General features: G+C 43.2%; 1 protein-coding gene across 4 annotated transcripts in view; it reads left to right on the top strand.

Moving 5' to 3' along the window:
• Nucleotides 1-20,063, top strand: part of PRICKLE2 (prickle planar cell polarity protein 2) — a 188,868-nt gene that overhangs the window by 121,014 nt on the left and 47,791 nt on the right. For all 4 annotated transcript variants that reach the window (XM_037905132.2, XM_043551662.1, XM_037905133.2 and 1 more), the window contains one exon: nucleotides 12,171-12,354. In XM_037905132.2, the coding sequence (XP_037761060.1) occupies nucleotides 12,171-12,354 (184 nt within the window). The remainder of the gene's footprint in view (nucleotides 1-12,170; nucleotides 12,355-20,063) is intronic.

Raw genomic sequence — 20,063 nt, 5'->3', positions numbered from 1 at the left:
CACCACCCTTTGTTGCATATTTCCGTTGTGCTGGTACCAGATTTTTGAGCTTGCTTTTCATGATGGCAATCAGTGTGCATGCGTCATGGTGGCCACCAAAGCAAAATGAACCCCACTGTGAAGGGTTACCATTTAAGGCCTCAGCCATGCAAAACCCATTAGAGGACACAGTGGTTGCAATCATAAGGTGTCCTCTGGACTTCAGTGGGAGTCCTCACTGTGGTAAGCAACTCCTCATGCGAGTAAACACTCTGCCAAGTAGTGTCTGCAGGAGTCTGTTTGTACCCAACAAGCTGCACGCTGCATGACAATTGTACTGATTGTTACCAGGCTTCAAAATGGTTCCATGTTGCATATTTCACACTGTCCTCTGTCACTCTGCCTGAGCAAACCGAAAAAGCTCGTTCAACCGCCTTCAGCGGTTATTGGGTAATTCAAAAATGATCATGTCTGAATATGTGTGTTTTGAGGGGCTGCAGGGTGGTTTGGCACGGGAAGTGTTTGCCCATTTTTCCCCCTAAATCAAATTCCTTGTTTCATGAGCATTCAGTGCTATGAAAACCACAGCTTGCTGGCTGCTTCTGCAACTCGAATTTCCTAAAGCAGAGGAGTGGTAGCTTTCCTTCTGCTTCCTTGTTCGGGAAGACTTAAGATACTTTGCAGAAAAATACTCTTGCTCTATACCATTTACAACCCAGTTATACAAATGAACAATTGTACATGTTTGTTAGCTCTTTCTTCTACTGAGAGATAGTGTCATACTAATGAACAACTGAAGGATGTGTGAAGTCAAAGAAATGTTTTGTACAAAAACGACCTGCTTTGTAGCTGAAGTCTGTGGTCACTTTGGAGCTCCCAGCAGAGTGGCAGATAAGAGTTGAGAGTTTGGTACAAAGTACAGTGTCAGAATGCAGTTGGAAAAGATTGGAGTGGGGGATCAGGAGGGATCCAACATTTCTGGTCGGCAGGACTCCGGGTCAATGCATGGTTCAAGTTGGCAGCTCTTCTTTTGATCTCTCACATGATACTCCGAGGCAGATTATATTGTTCAGCCATTTAAAAATCCTATTTCAGTCTTTGCTCTTTAACAATGCAGCACATATTTTGTCCCAGATCACTATAGGAACCACTGCAAAAGTGCCTATAAAGACATACAGAAAGAGTTTGTGCTCATTAGAGAGATCATACAATTCGCTCACATAAAATGTTATTCAGGGACCCAAACTGCAACTGTTTAGAGCAAAATAATCTCTCTGGGCTTTGATGTAGCTGAATTTTAGAGCGGTGAAGTTGGAAGCATCCTGGATTGACACAGGTGAACCTGAAGGTGCATTAGGGCAATGCAATGGCCTTTCATAGACTTGAAGTTGATGGCATGCTGGAGTTTGAACACCCAGCCTCTATTTACCACTTGATTTCCAAGGGTAATTACTCTATTTGATAGAAGAAGGAGTAATAGTCTCAAGTTGCAGTGTGGGAGGTTTAGGTTGGATATTAGGAAAAACTTTTTCACTAGGAGGGTGGTGAAGCACTGGAATGCGTTACCTAGGAAAGTGGTAGAATCTCCTTCCTTAGAGGTTTTTAAGGTCAGGCTTAACAAAGCCTGGTTGGGATGATTTAGTTGTGGATTAGGTCCTACTTTGAGCAGGGGGTTGGACTAGATGACCTTCTGAGGTCCCTTCCAACCCTGATATTGTATGATTCTATGTCAATATCCAGGGGATGGTTTGCTTTCAGCTCTGTGGATTGAACTGCCAGGTTCAGTTGTGAAACCTGTTGCCATCCACAACTGCAGGGTTAATGCAGCAATATTCAAAATCCCTCTGTCTGCAGTGTCAAGAGCAACTGCAATGGTAATTCTTGGCACTGTGTTTCCACTGGGCAACCTGCCACCACCCAGCTCCTTTCTTGGCATTTCTGTGTCAGTCCCTGATACTTCAGAATCCTTCGTTCCAGAAGGGTACTGAGGAGCACCTTTGTACTGTATGGTGACCACAGTGTGGGATCTGGCCTCAGGTTGGCTATGCTAATCTCTTAAATGCCATACATTGATTTTTGTTTTGCTCTCCTGGTAGGTCTTATGTATGAATCTTCCTCAGTCTCTCTGCCATAAACTGTTGCAACTTTAGACCTCCATATTTGACAGATCATTTCTATGCAGCCAGGCCAGGCTACAGACAGGAAATTTCACTGGGCACAACCCAAAGGGTGGTGGTTGTTTTTTAATATTACTCAAGTTGCTTAAACAAAGACATATGGAGTGAGGTACTAACCCCAGCAGAACATCCCTTACATCGGTTTATTTAGAGGTTTCTCGGTTGCTCCTGTCAATATCCGGGTGCAATGTTACAAGCACAGACAATAATAAAATCCTTGTTGAAAAGGACATTAGAACAGAACCAGCTGCAGCTCAGAAACCACAGACAGGGCTTGCAGCATGCGCCATATCCAGCACTGGACCTACAAAGAGATGTGAGTTCCAAAGCTCAACGACTTTGTCCTCAGCCCTCTCTCATTTAATTCAGGAGGGCTAGTAGCTGGAGCATCTGTTAGGGACTAGGATGTAGGTAGTCTTGCCTACTGGTCAGAGCAGGAGTCAGGTCTAGTGGGTGGAACAGGCATCCAGGGTGAGGAACGAAGCCAAGGGTCAGCCCCAGAGTCAACTGCCAGTTACTAGAGCCAGGGCTCAAGCCAAGAGTCGGAACCAGGAAACAAAGCTAAGGGTCGGAGCCAAGGGTCAAGCCAGAGTCAAGGGTCAGTAGTTGGACACCAGGGTTAGAGCCAGGGCTGGTCACTGAGGATTGGAGGCAAGGATCAAGCATGGAGCAGGAGCGTGGTGGGAACAGGAGCAAAGGCGGGGGTAAGGCAGGAACCGAGCAGGAATCAGTAACAGGGTTGGGAGCAGTAGTCAGGCACAAGCAGGGTCCAATGCAGCCACAACAGAAAACCACCCAGTAACTCAGACAAACTTCCTGTTCCTCCTCCTGGCTTAAATAGCATAGTTGGACCAATTGGGGGAGCCGGGTGATCCTCCAATCAGAGCACCCGTGGTTGGGGCTATAGCCCTGGTAGCTTTCCAGGTCATCTGGTTTCAGGAGCCATTGTGTGGATGCCAGGCTGTGGCAGCTGTCTGGGACTTCCTAGGCCTGGGTTCAAGACCCGGGACATCACAGCACCTTGGAGGAAGGCAACTACCGTAGTTTCACACAGGGAGAGAGGCAGCCTCTAAAGCAGAGCCATTTAGAGCTCTTCAGTTCAAACCAACACCTTAAACTTCCCTTGGAAATCAAGTGGTAGCCAGTGTAATGTGCTGTCTGCTGAAAGGCTCCTTAGCCAGCGGACTGCCGCATTCTATGATTGGCCGTGATTTCTGAATAGCTTGAAGGCATAGCCTCCAGGAAGGCTCGTTGTGGTAACCTAATCTCAAGGTGACAAAGACATGGGTAACCACAGCGAGGGCCACATCAGGAAATAAAGAATTCAACCTTCATGCCAAGGACTGCAACTGCTGCTACCAGGATCTGCAGAGATAGCTGGGGTGTTGACATAAACGTGGATGTTTCTCCCAGCTGTATTATCCCCCCCAACACAACATTTCAGACTTGTCTTAGCCACTTAGTCCTCATCTGTGTCGCAATCATCCATACTTTAGAGCAGCATGGTCTAGGAGTGGGAGTCAGGAAACGGGGTTGCTCTTTCTTGCTCTGTCACTGGTGTGCTGTGTGACCTTGGGGGAGTCACGGTCCTTCTCCGTGCCTCAGTTTCCCCATGTGGAAAAGGAGAGAGTGATGATTACTCTGCTTTGTAAAATGCTGTGGCTGCAAGTGCTATACAACAGCTAATTATGTTAATTTTTTAGCCTCAGTGAATTATTCCTTCTCCTGGCAGGGTCAGAAGAGACGGACACATGCTGAGGACACCATCCCTCCTAATTCCTGATTAGCTCCCCTAATGGTTCCATAATCGTGTTCAGCAGGAGGGGTAACAGAACTGGACCCTAAGAAACTATGCCTGAGAAATGTGTGTTGGATCAGGCAGCTTTCCAGTAATCTTTCATGGTACACTGACTAATGTAACATGGCTCAGAGTTTCCTGACAATCAAAATCATTGTCCAATACTGCAAAAGATCATGAACTCATGCATATGTCAAGCAGCCTAGACGCAAAAAAGCACCCCACTAATTTTGCAAAATGTAGTTGATTGGAACTCAGCTGTAATTTTTGTTCAGAAACCAGAGAATTGGCTTTAAAGGGATTACAAAATCTCACACATTAATATGCACACAAATGTATGCAGATCCTTTATTAAACAGATGGCACAACCGTCTCTTCTCCTTACACTGTGAATCAAATAGGAGCAAAGCCAGTAGCTTGTGCTACGAGTCAGGAAATTGCTGCACGTTCTCCTGGTAATGAAGTTTCTGTCTGATACGATTTACTGAATTCAGTCCCACAAGAGACAACAGAGGAAGGAGAAGGAATGCTGAGTGTTCCTGATCTGTCCCTTTTCCAGCCTGACTGATGTTAGCATCTTTGCCTTGACAATAAATCTTGCCTTGATTGTTGCTGCTGCTTCCATTTTAGACAAGATCAGACTCGTACATTCCATGCATAGGGTGATCCAGTGCGGTAGGATTTACTGAAGGCTGGAGTCAAAATATAGAATGCGTATGCCCTACTGTATCCACTAGGTGTCAGCCTGCTGCCCCCACACCTCTCCTCTGCTTTGTGAAGTACAACAGGATTCCACTTGCAGAAATGTAACAACCGTGAGGAGGTTTGCGGTCCCCCGTAATGGCTAGAACAGAGGGACCCTAACTTTTATTCCTGGCTTGGACTGATATTGCCTTAAGCAAGTCACATGCTTTATCATTCAGGTCTCAGTTTAGCAGTCTGCAGAATGGGTATTGTAATAAGGGTCTGACACACAGGAGTGCTGGCAAGGGTTACAGGACAAGGGTCGATCTCCATTGACCCCAGCAGCTAATCATGGCACACGTAGGATAATCGCAGATCTGTTCACCGGGGTGTCGTGTAGCTTTATTGATTTATGGCTGCAGAATCGTTGCAACATGTCATTACGATAATGCAGGAGATGGAAAAACGTGGCTAGCGGGGGCCTGCTTGCAATCATTACACATTCACAGCTGTTCCTTAATTAAAGATGGTAAACAGCAGAATACAGGAGTGAAAAAGACCTAAAGAGAGTCGCACGTTCCACAGCTGGGATCTTTGATATTTCATTAAAGGTGACCTGCAAAGAGAAACCTGAGTTAAGGACAGATTTCTATGCTGAATGCCTCTAGTGATCAGAGGCTGTGTGTTGGAGACAAGAAGGAATCCAATACAGAAATCAATTTTAACTAATATGGTCAAAATTAGTTTCCCCATCTCCAAAACCCTCTAGCTGCCATTTGGTTATTGGACATATCCCAGAATGCATCAGCCTGGTTGGTAGGATCATCTGGCCCATAAATCTGGGCTTACCTCAGTCTTTGTTTTGCAGCTCATGTTAATGAAATATCAAAGATACCAGATCTGGGAATACTTCCCTTTTAGACATTTTTCACTCCCAGACTCAGTTGCTCACCATCTCTGTAATAACGCTAAAGAAATGAAAGAAGCTACCATTGGAGCTAGTAGTGATTTAGTGACTATGCAGTAGGCTACCAGAAATGACAAAACTGGTGGATGGTGCCTTGAAAATAACTTTGGCCAGGAAATTAAGGTTTTAAACCAGGACAGGGCAGAATAGAAGGTTTTCAGCATAGCAGGAGCTACTAGGGTTGCTATAATGACAGGCCGGGAAGAGGTATAAAATCCTGTTGCCCTGAGCTGCGCAGTGCAGAATTTGGCACAACCAGGTGATTCATTTTCACCGCCAGGTTTCCCTCGACATTTGCACCGTCCAGGGAGAAGTCACACTGGCAGACTCTAGTGCGCGAGTTAGGAGGGGTTTTGTAAAGTGGCCTCTTCTTCACATCCCACCTTCAAGCTCACCCCTTTCATGAATCTCTTCTCTGCCCCTCTGTCATTTGAGTGGCAGGTGCTGCCCTATGCTCATCCAATTAAAAGGCATTGCAGGTTCTTGGGAGCAAAGATCCTGTCTCACCGTATGTTGTATGAAGCACCGTGCCTGTTTACAATCCTCTTAATAACTCCCTAGTACTGATAAGCACCTTCCACCTATATTATCTTTCCCCTGCTGCTATTAGAACACTGCCCCCAAAAGCTCCAGTGGAGACGGAGGCCTGCCTCATGGTGCTAAATGCTGTACAAACATATAACAAAAGATCAGTGAAGCTATTGAGAAACACAGATGCGCCAGAAACTGGGAACCTGGCTGCAAACCCTGAGCTTGGATCCAGCTCCCAAACTCTGTCGATTGGGCCCATCGTTGCTACGAATTCTACTCTTCTTGTTCTCATCAGCTCACTGTTGCAGTAATCTTCGTGGGGCAGCCGAGCTGTACAACAATGTGGTGGGGTTAGCATGGCTTATCAAGAGAGCTTGCACTGAGCCTTTGTTCTCCACAGGCCAGTCTGAGCTATTCTTGCAGTGCAGTAACTGTGTGAATGTTGATTATTTTTCTGAGAGGCAAGTAGGTCCCCTTTAATTTGAAGCCCACGGGCCAGATTCTATTCGCTATTCCATTGTGGCCAGTGGGGAGAGTGTTGATGTAACTGAGAACAGAGTTTAGTCCCTTCTCTGCAGAGTGCAGCAGCAGTTATACCAGGAAAACAACAGAAAGACAGATGTTGAAAATAAAATGCCTCCATCCTGTAACTTCGTCAAATGAATTGTTGACCCCGGGTAGAACAAATTTTTCAATGCATTTAGGGAGGTTACATCTTGGTACCATGTGAAGTCAATTCAACAAGGGCTTCTTTCCAACAAAATATGAAACCGGGAAATGCTATTTTCTCCCTATTTACCTCCCTCCTTCCTGGGCCTGCTGCAAGGCAAACAAGTGTGTAGCTCCTTATAGAATAGCAATACCAAGGCTGTTCTGTAGCTCAAGCTTCAGTAGCCGAGCAGTCGGCATCCTGCTTCCTCTTTTCTTTATTCCCCTTTCACAAGCTATTAATATTTTTCAAACCCTGAGATTTCCCCGAATCCCCTGCCTCAGTTGGTCCCACACCCATTCTTGAATTCGCAGCACTGCCAACACCCATGATTTTATTGCAAGTCTTATGATATCTTTCTCTTAAAGCCCCACTTCCTGGAGTCAGGTGTTTCCATGAGGATCTCTGCTATCATTTGAAGAAAAAAAGTTCTAGTCCTCAGGGTTGTGCAGAAAAACCTGAAAAGGTGAAAATGAAAGGCTCAAAAAAACCCAAACAGAAAGTAAATAAAAAGAACCCCAAATTATTATTTTTTAAAAACTCGCATGATTTCTAAGGTAATCTCATGATTTGGGGGGGCTGACTCATGGTTTCTGAATGCTTGAGGTTGGCCATGTTGAACTTGTCTCCCAAAGGCATCTCTGAAATTAAAAAGCATGTTAGAATAGCTACTTATGAGCTTCTAACATCATATAAATTACCATAGGGCAAGCATTTCCCTAACACAATTTGGCAACCCCCCCCACTGCCATCAGTGGGGATTGTATGTGTGTATTCCAGGGCAGAATTAGACCCCTACTATTAAAAGACTGACACCAAAAAGGCTTGCTTTGGAATGAAGATGAGATTTCTAGAAAGATGCTGAGTGATTGGCTTAATTTTCTTCTCCTTAGCAAATGCACGAACTGTTTTCTCAGATAGCCTTGGGTTCCTCTGCATATGTGGAAAAGTTATGCTCTGCCCAGAACTTTAAAGATAAAAGTCTTTCTTAATCAAAACATCACTATCGTTGAGTCAGTGCTGCCGGCTGGACACAATGAAGTTAATGGGTTTACCCCGCAGTGAAATATGTGGCTATACCTGCTCTGTCTTACTCTTTATATGGTAATGTATTTGGCATGCTAGCTAAGAACCTCGAGCTTGTCCAGACTCTCATATTCTTACCTCATATGTACAACTGGCTAAATACCATCTTTGCTACTGTCAATGAGTGTTCCAATTGCTTTGGTTTGCTAGGACGTGGTGTTAGTGATACTGTATACAGAGGTGAGCATTCATGGGGCCAGACTCTGATCAAATGAGAACTAACTCCATTGATGTCACTGGAATTACACCAGTGTGAAACCAGAGTCAGAATCGGGTCCCTTTTGCCTTTCAAATATAGTACTGGCATTGTCTTGTCATTTTCATCATCTTTCTGCATAATTAGATACGCCTACAATACATAGGTGTACCTGCTTATTGCACCAATCATTGATATGGCTCTGCCCCATCAGTTTCATCTCTCAGAGGTGAAGTTTGGAATCTTCACATTTCTATCAGATTTGCATTAAGGGAGATTATTTTTTAATTGAATTGGGCTAGAAACTCATAAAACAATGATAAATATGTCTACCTATATAGAGAACAAATGGGGGTTATATTTTAGTAAAGAAAGGTACCCATAAGGTGTTGCATTTCACCGTCATGAAACATCAGATCCCAACATTCATAAAATAAAGTTTTCAGAAATATTATTTTCTCAGCTTTCAATTAAATGGTCACACAGTAAATTGTAATGGTTCAGCGATACCAGACCCAAGGGCATTCTATACAAAATGATAGGGCTGCAGCCCAGTCTGACTGACCATTGTGTACTGGTTGACAAGATGCTAGTGAGTCAGAGACTGGAGAGTGGGGTTGTTTAGGATGGTGTAACGAGAGGAAAGGTAGAAACTTCAGCTCCCTGATGGCAAGATCTTGACATCTGTAAAATCTTCCCAGAGAAGTGACAGAGGTCCCATCCTCTCAGACATTCAACACTGAGATGGACAAAGCCTTAGACGGCTCAGTGTCCAGAACAATTCCACATGGCTGGGGAGATGAACTAGATAAGCTATTTAATCTTTGCCTCTCCAGCTCCTCTGATTATATGAACCATTCTTTATACATACAGATGTTTTCCTGCTAGGAGATTGCACAGACCCACAGTAATTGGGAGACCAAACATCCTCCCTTCATAGATTATTTTTAATACGCAGACTACAGTGTGAAATGGACAGCGTCCCTAAAGGAAGGGACAAATTCATCTAGTGTAGTTGCACCCAGGATAAACTGAGTCCTCTCCGTAAGAGTGAAGGTCTGCGACCGGGATCCCTTAGAGTGTGAACATGTACACGTATGGTAACAGCAGTGGGGACCATCCTTTTGTTCTGCATTTATACAGCACTTACCACAATGGGGTGCGGGTCCAGCACTAGGGCTTCTGAGTGCTCGAGTAATACAAATATCATAATAATAATTAATAACTGAAATTTGTAGGAAGCAAGGCTATGTATGAACAAGCTTCCTGGATTTTTTCCTCACAAGCCGAGTTGTATATAGACATGGTATCAGTGATGTGATGAGTCTCAAGCTAGGATAAAGCAAGGATTCTGACTGACCATTTATCTTTTTGTGCTGCCGCGTCTCATTTTTTTAAAACACTCATCATCAATGCCCAGTTTACCTCCTTTAATAACAACTGAAAACTTTAGTCACATTCTTGGCAGTTAAGTACCATTCAATACTGTGTCCCTGTCGCTGGACTGGGGTGAACATAGATTGGGGTTTTTTTTTAATGTTACAATGTTTGTACTTTCAAAAATCTTGATGTCCGTACGATGTCACAATTACACGATCCTGTGCCTTGTGTAAAAGGCGAACCGATCTATGACAGTGTTCTGGTTTCAGGGTGAGCTACTCCAGTTCCTCCGGAATGGATGTGATTAGAAGCCCACAGTGAAAAACAGTCTAAACATTCACACTGGGGCCTGTGCCGACTCCCACTGACGTGTATGGGGGGAGCATTGCTGTTGATTTCAGTGGGAGTAGGATCAGGCCCCTGGTGAGAGGTGACCGTGACATGTAAACTGGAAGAATATAAAATATTAAAAGTAGCATCAGAGCCTACTACTAGTAATAACCAATTGGCTGAACAGTGACAATGTTTATGACATGAGCAGTATGGGGAGAGATTGTAAAGCCCATTTCCACGGTGCTTACTTTACTGCTACTTTAATATCTGCTGATTATAATACAAGCTCTTTCCTTTTAACTGCTCTTCTGTTGAGAGACACCTCCAGGAATTCAGTCAATGAGAGAGCTGCTATATGTTCTGGTTCTCTTCTCTGCCTTCCCCATTGTCTTCATTTTGCCCCTGATATTGGAGTTTATTTTGTTCGTTCCCAGTGCTTTAAATATTGTGGTGTTGGCTGGCTGGAAGAACGTGATTGCTATCCTGATAATTAAATTTTGTAAAACAGAACTAAACCCTGCTAGAATACATATCAAATTCTGAAATGCTAAGTCTTAGCCTCTAAAAACATTATTTATTCCCACCACATTGTTGCATGTTGAGCTGCTTGTAATCATATCATAAAATGTGATGGAAACAGTTGTGAAACCAACTGCTCTGCTTTTCCACAGTAGCTGATTAATTAAAGTATTCACAAGAAATTGTGCCTTGATTACTTTTTAAGGTAACAGCCACAGGCTGTACTGAGCCCCTTTGATGGACTGGATGCAAGCCAGACGCATTCTGTGCATTTGGTCGGTGTGTATTTTAGATCTGATGAAAAGTAGGAAATGGGAAAATCTGGCAGATCTCCCTGGCTTGACTTAACGGAGCCTCTTGACTTTTGCTAGAGTGCATTTTTTGTGTTGTGGAAGGGCTCAGTGGAAATTTAGACTAAAACTGGATCAGACTGCTAATATTCTTAGCTGTCTTTGAAGCAATGGCTAAAATGAAATAAGGAAGTTTGGGAGAAAAAGGCCACAGAGTCTACCTGTTCCTGCTTTCAGGTTTTCCTTGGCTGTAAATTCTAGCAAAAGAAACCAGCAATCTGTAAACCCATTCCTTCCCTTGTTTTCTGTATTGCCTCATCGTTTTCTGAGTAACAAGATAGCAGGCTTGAATCTGCCCTCTGCTGCAGTAGTGTAAATCATAGCTGAAGTCAATAGTGCAAGTGAGCACAGAGTCTTACACATTAAACGAAAAGCACACACTGATAGGCCACATTACAGAAAAGCATTGTATCTTCCCATACTGCCCATAACAACCCAGTTTATCCCAGCTCCACTCCCTCTTCTCCGAATTCCAGTCCCCCAGTGTGAATCATACCCAGCAACCTCCCTGGTTACACAGTCTCCCATCACTCCATTCACTGAATGTGATTCATGTCCTTGAAGCAGTTCAGGTAAACGGGGTTGTACTATGTATCTTCTTGGCCTTTCCCTAGCGCTTCCTGCTGCTCCCATTCAAGACCATGGAAAATCTCTCCTTGACTTTAATGATGCGAGAACAGGCTTACTGAGCTAAAAAAAGGTGACACTCACAATGAATTAAACTAGTGTGTGTCTGAATGGCAACTGTTAGGTTGTTATGTGACTAGTTATTTGTATTGCAGTAGCACCTGGTGGTCTCAGTCAGGGATTGGAGCCCCATTGTGCAAGGTGCTGTGTAAACGCATATAACATGATTCTTGCCCTGAAGACCTTACAATCTAAGTAATTGAAAGAGAGACTACTGCAGTGGGATTGTGTTTCATAGCATCCTTTCATTTAACATGCTTAGATTATAATATGTTTTATGCCATTTTAAAGCTAATTTATGCTGTTAGAATGGTAAAGGAACTTTTCATTCCCATCTTTCCATTTCATCTGACATTTTACATATTTAATAGGACAGGCCAGATCCTCAGCTGGTGTCAATCTGAAGTCACTGCAGGTCTGCCAGTGTAAACTAGCTGAGAATCTGTCTCTACACCTATTTATTAGCCCTGTGGAAGTTTATTTCTCAGCATAAAGGAGGAAACAATTCTGTCTCCCACTACCTTTAACAATCTGATACAGTCCTTGACTCTCTGGGGTTGTTTTAGCAAGTCTGGACTTTTTTCCCCCAGGAAAGACATAAATACTGAATTAGAAAACTGCTCTGGATGAATTGGCTTATTGCCAGGGGCATGCTGCCAATGAGTGTGTGTTTATAGTTTGGGATCTGAGCTTTGCTGATTGGCAGCAATCACTCAGATTGTTTCTTCTTCAAAATGAAACTCACAGTTGGATTTGTTTCTTCACAATTTGCAGGAAGATTTGCCTTCACTGTAAGTGCCCACAAGAAGACCACTTTGTAACAGTCATGCCTCTGGAGATGGAGAAGACTGTGACCAAGCTCATGTTTGACTTTCAGAGGAATTCCACATCTGATGATGACTCAGGCTGTGCCTTGGAAGAGTATGCATGGGTGCCTCCAGGGCTGAAACCAGAACAGGTAAAACCTTTGCTTTAAAATGTACTTTAAAACTCTCCTTTAGAAACAATTAGCCTGATATTCAGGGGTGTTGAGTGGGAGATGTTTACTTGCAGTATGTTATTCAGCCACTAGATGTCTCTGTGTGCTGTATAGTGTTCCAGATACTTGTGGCCTAGGTAAACAAGTGAGACAAAGCTGGGACTTGTGCTGTGTGGAACTAGGGTGACCAGAAGTCCTGATTTTATAGGGACAGTCCCAATTTTGGAGGCTTTTTCTTATATAGGCACCTATTATCCCTTACCCCCTGTCCCGATTTTTTTACACTTCCTATCTGGTCACCCCATGTGGAACCTGCCCTTTTTGGGGCGGCGGAGGGGAGTGTCATTGTAGCTGTTTTCTCTAATGTCTCCTCTTTAAGAAAAACAGAGTCTATATATCATGACACATAAGGAACCAAAGTAATCGTGTGACTTCCTGCATTAAGACCAAAGGAACATGCGAGTACCCAGCACTTCTAAAGATCTGGACAAATGCTCATACTTTCCCCATATGGGTTTGGTTTCTCAGGCATACTATCTATAGCTCACCGGGTAAAGTCACTCAAATGACTAAAATGAAGGTTGCATATTTCTAGATAGGAAATTAATAGGGTGGATTTATCCCAGTATGTTGTCAGTGTAAAGTGTTCATTTATTTTGATTACTTGCAGTTTACTTGATTTGTTTAGCCTTTATGCTGAGCTTTTACATTTTAGACTTAAAGCTTCATTTCCAGAGGAGATTGTGAAATGAGGTTAGCCTTGATAATTGCTATGGTGATCCTTTTGAAATCATGTAAGGAGGCTGAAATAGGGTGGGAAGCCTATATTCTTAGTCTTGTATTAGCTGTCTTTAAAAATTCTGTTTTCCCTAGCTTTATTCCGAAAGTCTTCGGCATTTCCTGAAATATTTTGGCACACACAGGCTGTAAATATTATCTGTCGGACTGGAGAAAATCCAGTTGCATTTTTCCTTCTTGTCTCTGCGAGCATTACAGCAATGCTCAGTCCCTGCTTTAAACTCCTTGGCACCTTACATTTCATCTATTGCCATCTAGCTGGGCTAGCAGCCGTGTTAGTCTGTATTCGCAAAAAGAAAAGGAGTACATCCGATGAAGTGAGCTGTAGCTCACGAAAGCTTATGCTCAAATAAATTGGTTAGTCTCTAAGGTGCCACAAGTTCTCCTTTTCTTTCTTCTAGCTGGGCTAGTTCAGATTTAACATTCCTTTCTTTCAGCTTTCACAAGTGAGAGATTTCCTTTGTGCCTTCCCGAGACTCGGAGGACACACATTTAGAGTCAAAAGAACCCAAATTCCAATATAATGGTGGCACATACTCCAAAAGAACATGGAGGTCAGCCCCTTGCGTGGATGCTTGTTGTATTTCCAAGATGCTTTGACTGCAGGCACATCCTGAGAAATAACGCATGTGCATGGAGCATTGGTTTAGGATCTTTTAAAGCGAGTAATCTAAAAATGCTGCCGGGGATGTTGAAAGTCTGAATTACCGCCCAGGTTAATCCATTTTAATCTATTAGTTTCTAGCTTATGCTTCTCTCTGAGGTCACTTTGTTCCTTGACATGAATATTAACTTTCTAGTTACGGTTCTCGGTCCACCTTATTTGATCTTCAGACGAATAAATGTGCAAAACTCTAGGTCTGGCTGTAGTCACCACGGAGATGACACAGACAGAATAAGTACTGTGAACGAACAAAGTCTAGTGCTGTGAACCTAAATCACTGTTGCTAAGATGGATGCTTAAAGACTTTCTGCTGATCTTAGCCAGGAGCCATTTTGGGACCCATCCTATTTCCGATGGGCCTCTAAGGGCACAGCCTTATGGTCTGACTCATCTATACTGTGGAAAAACTAGGCCAGTACTAGACTTTGCAGTCTCCCTAGGAAAAGCAGCAAGTGGGACCCTGGCCTGCTGCCATAATTAAGTCCACACACACGATACCCGTTGCTTCCCCCATCCTGCAGCCTCCTGTCTACTCGGCCCTGACTCCCACTTCTGGCCCCAGTCCATTCGTGAAGTTCCAAACCATTGGGCCATTCCCCCTAAATGGATCAGGAAGTGGAGTGAAGCACAATTACCAACAGGCAGAACTGGGGTTGCTCAGTGAGAAGATTCAGTCTCTGCAGCAACTCACTGGTACGGGAGTCGTACATAATTGCAGCCAGCCACATGGCTTCCTGACTGATAAGTCAGGTGTGTGTACATGATGTGGAGTCCCTGGAAGCACTATGTCTTTTGCAACTGCATAGGCCTAAGGCAGCCATTAAACTAGCTATTGGGCCACATTCTGGTTTGGATTCACTTCTGTGAATCTGGAGTAAATCTACTGAAATATGGATTTGCAGACAGTGACTGTTTCCATGTTTTTTGTTACTTTTCTATGGCACTTCTCTGATGTGCTGCTGGAGGGAGTTTTTCTTCCGTTTTCAACTCTACTAAAATCTCTTTTTAAAAAAAAAAAAAGTCTGAGTACATTAGGAAATAATCCCCTGGAAGACTAGGGGGATATGTTTCTTGATATGCTTGGAAGACAGAGCTTCCATCTCAGTAAGACACAATAATTTACTAAGAGTCTTTGAAGGCTATCAGAGGAGAAGGTGGCCAATATCCATCATTGATGACCAATTAGTTTAAACTACTGCTTCTGTCCGTGTTTCCTTTTTCTGTTTAGTTCCCACAGTAGATCTAAGGTCTACAAGAAAAAAAGTGTTTCCATTTTCCTTTGGCATCAGTAGATGAAATTATGAATGAATATGAGGTCACATCCCCATGTATGACCAAGTCAGAAATCCCTTGTCCACAAATACAGTAGCGGGTTTTGACAGCTTCGATATATCATTACAGAATTCTGATAGTCCAAAAAGTCTATAACTAGAGGTTTAAGTATAGCTAAGTTTCAGAGTAACAGCTGTGTTAGTCTGTATTCGCAAAAAGAAAAGGAGGACTTGTGGCACCTTAGAGACTAACCAATTCATTTGAGCATAAGCTTTCGTGAGCTACAGCTCACTTCATCGGATGCATCTCTAAGGTGCCACAAGTATAGCTAAAGGAGAGTCAGTGCAGTCAGACAAAAATGGGTTGGCTTCTTGCCCACTTGTTCAAATATGGTCAATTTGAACATGATGCGTGCTGACCATGTAAGAATCAAGTTGGTAACTTGACACACATTATTTAACAGTAATAGAAATTTGAGGTCAAGGATTTTATAAATAATGCTATAAGAATTGTGTTCATCAGCTGGGTTAAAACCATATTAGCTTAATGATGGTGTTCAATGCATGGGACAACAAAGTCTTGTGCAAAATGGCTATCCTTTGGCCTCAGCTGTGGGAAAAGATTGATCTCAGATGACAGAAAGGCTCTTAAGTCCCAATTTCAAAAGACTGGAACATTGGCATGGAAGAAATTGCTTCATGGACCTGATCCAAAGCCCATTTGACTTCAATGGATCAAGGCCTCTATGAGCATCTGATTTATAAGCTTATCTGAAAATGTCTTTTTTCTTGGAAAGGAATTTATCTCTTAGGTGAAGGAAAACACCTTCTGTGAGGGGTATGTGGAATTGTTAGGGACGGACCATTATAGGGAAGGCTCATCCATAGTTCGTTACTTTTGTATGTGTTTTGCATCTCAGTATTAAAAAGCCAATAGAGACGAGTAAATTGGAATTACAGACCAGCGCTCTCTGCTGACTCAGGAAACGTGGGAGACAGTGTCAGCAGCCAAAGTCTTGGCTGGAGCTGGTGGTCTGCTAGCTAAACCTTCGCATGGCTCCCTGCGGGTATGTCCGATTAAGGGCATACATTTAAAATTGTAAATGTGTAGTTTCTATATTGTTGGACACTATGGGGGAAGAGTGGGAGGGTTGGAGTTCCCAGGGGCTGTGGTTTGCTAGCTAGAGAAATTTAGATCAAGGTTTAACATCCTGACTTCATTTCTAGGAGGGATTTTTGCAGGTTTATAGCTTGTTACAGGAGCACTTGTTTGCTCTCCCAATGGCTTTTGAAATTCAAAGCGGCATCAGTGGTGGTTCATATTTTTCAGAACTGTTGTATATACTGAGCTACAGAGATATTTAAAAGCCCCGTCAAAGCCAAAAGCTTTACACCATCTTAATGATGGCATCTGTACTGTGCCTCAATAATATGAGATAAGGGGGTGTGATGGGCATGTTCTGTAAGTTGAACAAATGATAGTAGTTAGTGGTCCTCTCTTTCAACTGCCCCATAACCTCCAGTTGGGTTTCCTGTCATTCCCAGACTCAAACCCCCTTTATATAGCAAAATAATGTAATCTCTTTTGTTGATAGTACAATTGCTCAGGACAAGTCCCTTAAAAGTTATAAAAATATGATCTACGGTAATATTAATAGTGCGAAGGGTCATGAGACCAATTTCGTCTACAACGAACACTGCAATCTTGGCCTTGAGAGCATTGCAACGTGGTGTGAAATGAGCAGCTGTCACAGAGAATCTATTCAATAGTTAATACATTCAGTGGCTTCTGTTCTGTATCTTTGGCTCGACGTATACGAAGGAGGCCTAGTTTATAATACCCTCAAGCTACAGCGGTAGCTAGTCTAGCCGTTAAACGGTAGGGCAAAGAACAGCCAAGGGTCTCCTATAGCTTTAGTCAAATTCACAGACTTACTCACTAAATCAAAGTTGTCAGCTATTGCAGCTTTGCGTACAGGAGAAGGAAAATGTATTTTTAGACGCTCTGCCTTGCTTTGCTACCTGTGCATTGCTCAGGTAGTGCAAAAGGAACAGACCCCATCCCCTAGCTGAAGATTGCACACTGTTGGGGTGTTCCCAACAGAGAAAAGGCCAGTGTAACCAGGTCACCCTCGCTACAGCCCCTGATGCAGCGGATGTGTTAGTGGCAGACAGTAGAAGTGGCCAGGGCATGCTGTGTTCTGACAGATGTTCCCTCAGGGCCCTTTGCCAGCTGGCACAGATTAGAGTAGCCTCACACTGCTCTAGATTCATAGATTTGTTTTACTTGGAATATGTTTTATTGTCTCTATATGTCTCTATATGTTTTATTGTCTCATCCTCTAACCTGCTGTGGGGCTGTGCTGGGAATCAGGGACCAGTAACCCTGTTCATGGTGCCTGCCTCTCTCTGCTTCGCTGAATGTAATCATGATAAGGCAGAGAATCCGACCCATTGTTCAGTGGGATCAATTTGATTCTCTTTAGCTGATGGAAATGGCTGGTGCAGCTTGATTCTTGTGGAAGTTCCCTTCCCTGACTTGTACTATCACAGAGTTAATCAGCTTGTTTGTATAAACTATTACATCAGAAACCAGATGCTAATAGTTCTCCATTTATTTTTCTTTTCTTTAAACTTAATCTGAAGCAGTTCATATGTTTTGAAACTGGAAGTGTATGTGTACTGGACAGCAGAGGTAAGAAGCAGGGGAATATCAAGGACAGGGAAATTAAAATTGTCACATCCCACAGTGTTCAGTCTAACGTTGTACTGGAGCTTTATTTCAGCATGCAACATCCGCTAGCTTTGCATGTTACAGTGTGGCTCCAAGTGTTATATGCTACTGCATGTACTGTAAATACGAACGAATTCTCAGTTGGCGCTCTCCGGTGGATTTCTAAACATGCCAATTATGGTACCTGCAGTAAATGATTATCCCAATTCTTGGTGGCTCCTGGGATTTTACCGCTGTTAGGAGGGGTTTTGATGCAGTGAGTTGGTAGATCCCAGCATAAAACAACTGCTAATCATTTTTACAAGTGATCTTAAAGGGCCATTGTAAGGCTACATTGAGGTTTTGTCCCCTTCTCGTCTCCCTCCCAGGCTTTTACAACAGCTAAGCCTAGTAGATATTTTTCCACAATGCCAATGAAGTCAGCTTGCTTAAAGAATGTTTGCAAACCAAGCCTTGCAGAGCTCTGCTAGAGCATGAGAAACTGAGTGTGATTGTGAGTAGAACACCATTGAAACTGACTCATCGACGGCTGCCATCCATGCCAAGAGACGCTGAAGAAGTAAAACCAGCGAAAAGTGTTTGGGGTCATTGGTAACAAAGGGATTTTTTAACTCTATTTTTTTTCACCTGTCTCTGTCCCTTTACCTATGACTGGAAAGACAACAGGAACAACACCGCCGGATAACGATTGACTAAGAAACGTGGCAGAATTCTGATTTGCCAACAAGAGTTCTGAGCAATCCCCATAAAAAGAGCCAGATCCTCAGCTAGTATAAATTGGTATATTGAGGGGTCCCCATTTGCTCCTAAGCCACCCTCTCTGCAGTCCTGGGTGTCTTGATGGGGGAGAAAGGGCCTCTGATTTTACAGTAGCTGAGAATCTGGCCTGTGATGTACATCCAGACAATTCAGATCTACCTGTGCTTTGCCATTAGACCTCCAGAATTTTAAAGCCCCGGTTTCTAAGGGCCCTTGAGGGTGCATCTAGACTTATAGGGTGATGACGTTCTCATCCCACCTAGGATTTTCATCTACGATACACCTTACACGAGTACACCTGTCTTGTACCGTGAGGCTTAAAATCAAAGACAGAATGATTTCCAGCGCCGGAGGCATGGGATTATATGCACACCTTGGTGTTCCTCAATTATAATATGGATTAATGTGGTTTTAAATACTAACAAACATACAAGGATTCTTTTAATATAATTTCTTTCCTGCCAAAGAGATTTATTAATTCTTCCTGCGTGATCGCCGCTAGGCTCCATTAGCTAGTCAGATTGTTTGTGGTCGCTCCCCAATTTTACATGAGTTTTTATGTGTTCTCTGTGTGTTTATCGCTAGGTCCATTTCCACACTTGTTAGCCAAATCTAGTTCACCCCCCTGTGCATGTCCTCTTACCCCCCACATACACACTCTGTCTCTCTGAGCCGGAACAATGGTTCAGCCCAGTATGGAATGTTTAGGGAGGAAATTAAGTGGAGAGATTCCAGAGGCTCACGCCAAAATCCAGTCTTCATGTATTAAACTAGAAAAATAATTGCACTCACCAAATGTTTTGCCTTCCTAGTTTGGATTTAATTATAGTGTCCAGCCCCAGCCCTGGACAGAAATCAGGTAAGGGAAGGGATGGTCTTCTGGTTAAGCCATTGGATCGGGGAGTTGAGATCTGGGTTCAACTCCTGATTCTGACACAGACTCTCTGCGTGACCGTAAACCAGTCATTTAATCTCTGCTCCTTAGCTCTTCATCTGTAAAATGGAGGATATAAATACCTCCTTTCTGTCTTGTCTGTTGAGCTTGTTAGCCCTTCAGGGCAGGGTCTCTCTCTTACTATGTGTATGTACAGTGCCTAGCACATGGGCCTCGATCTCACGGAGGGGAACCTAGACATTACTGTAGTACGACTACTACGAATAGTAAGTACTAGTCATCTGTCTGTGGTATCTGACTAGCTGTATATGTGTTGACTTAATACAAAGGTTGGTTGTTGAAATATAATGTTTCCCATGAATATTATATGATACATGATGGGCCAAATTTTCAGAGAGATTTTAACCCTTCCTCTAAGTTTGCAGATGCTGTAATTTTCATGTATCGAAGTTGTAGAATTCTGTTCCATGGACATGTAAATAAGGGCACATGCAAAATTCTGGAGGTATTTTTTTTAATTTAGCCCAGTCTGAATCATATAAATATAAACACCAACTACAGCAAGAA

This window comes from Chelonia mydas, chromosome 7, assembly GCF_015237465.2.
Source record: "Chelonia mydas isolate rCheMyd1 chromosome 7, rCheMyd1.pri.v2, whole genome shotgun sequence".
In the NCBI taxonomy this organism is placed as follows: Eukaryota; Metazoa; Chordata; order Testudines; family Cheloniidae; genus Chelonia; species Chelonia mydas.
This window is presented reverse-complemented; position numbering and strand designations above follow the sequence as displayed.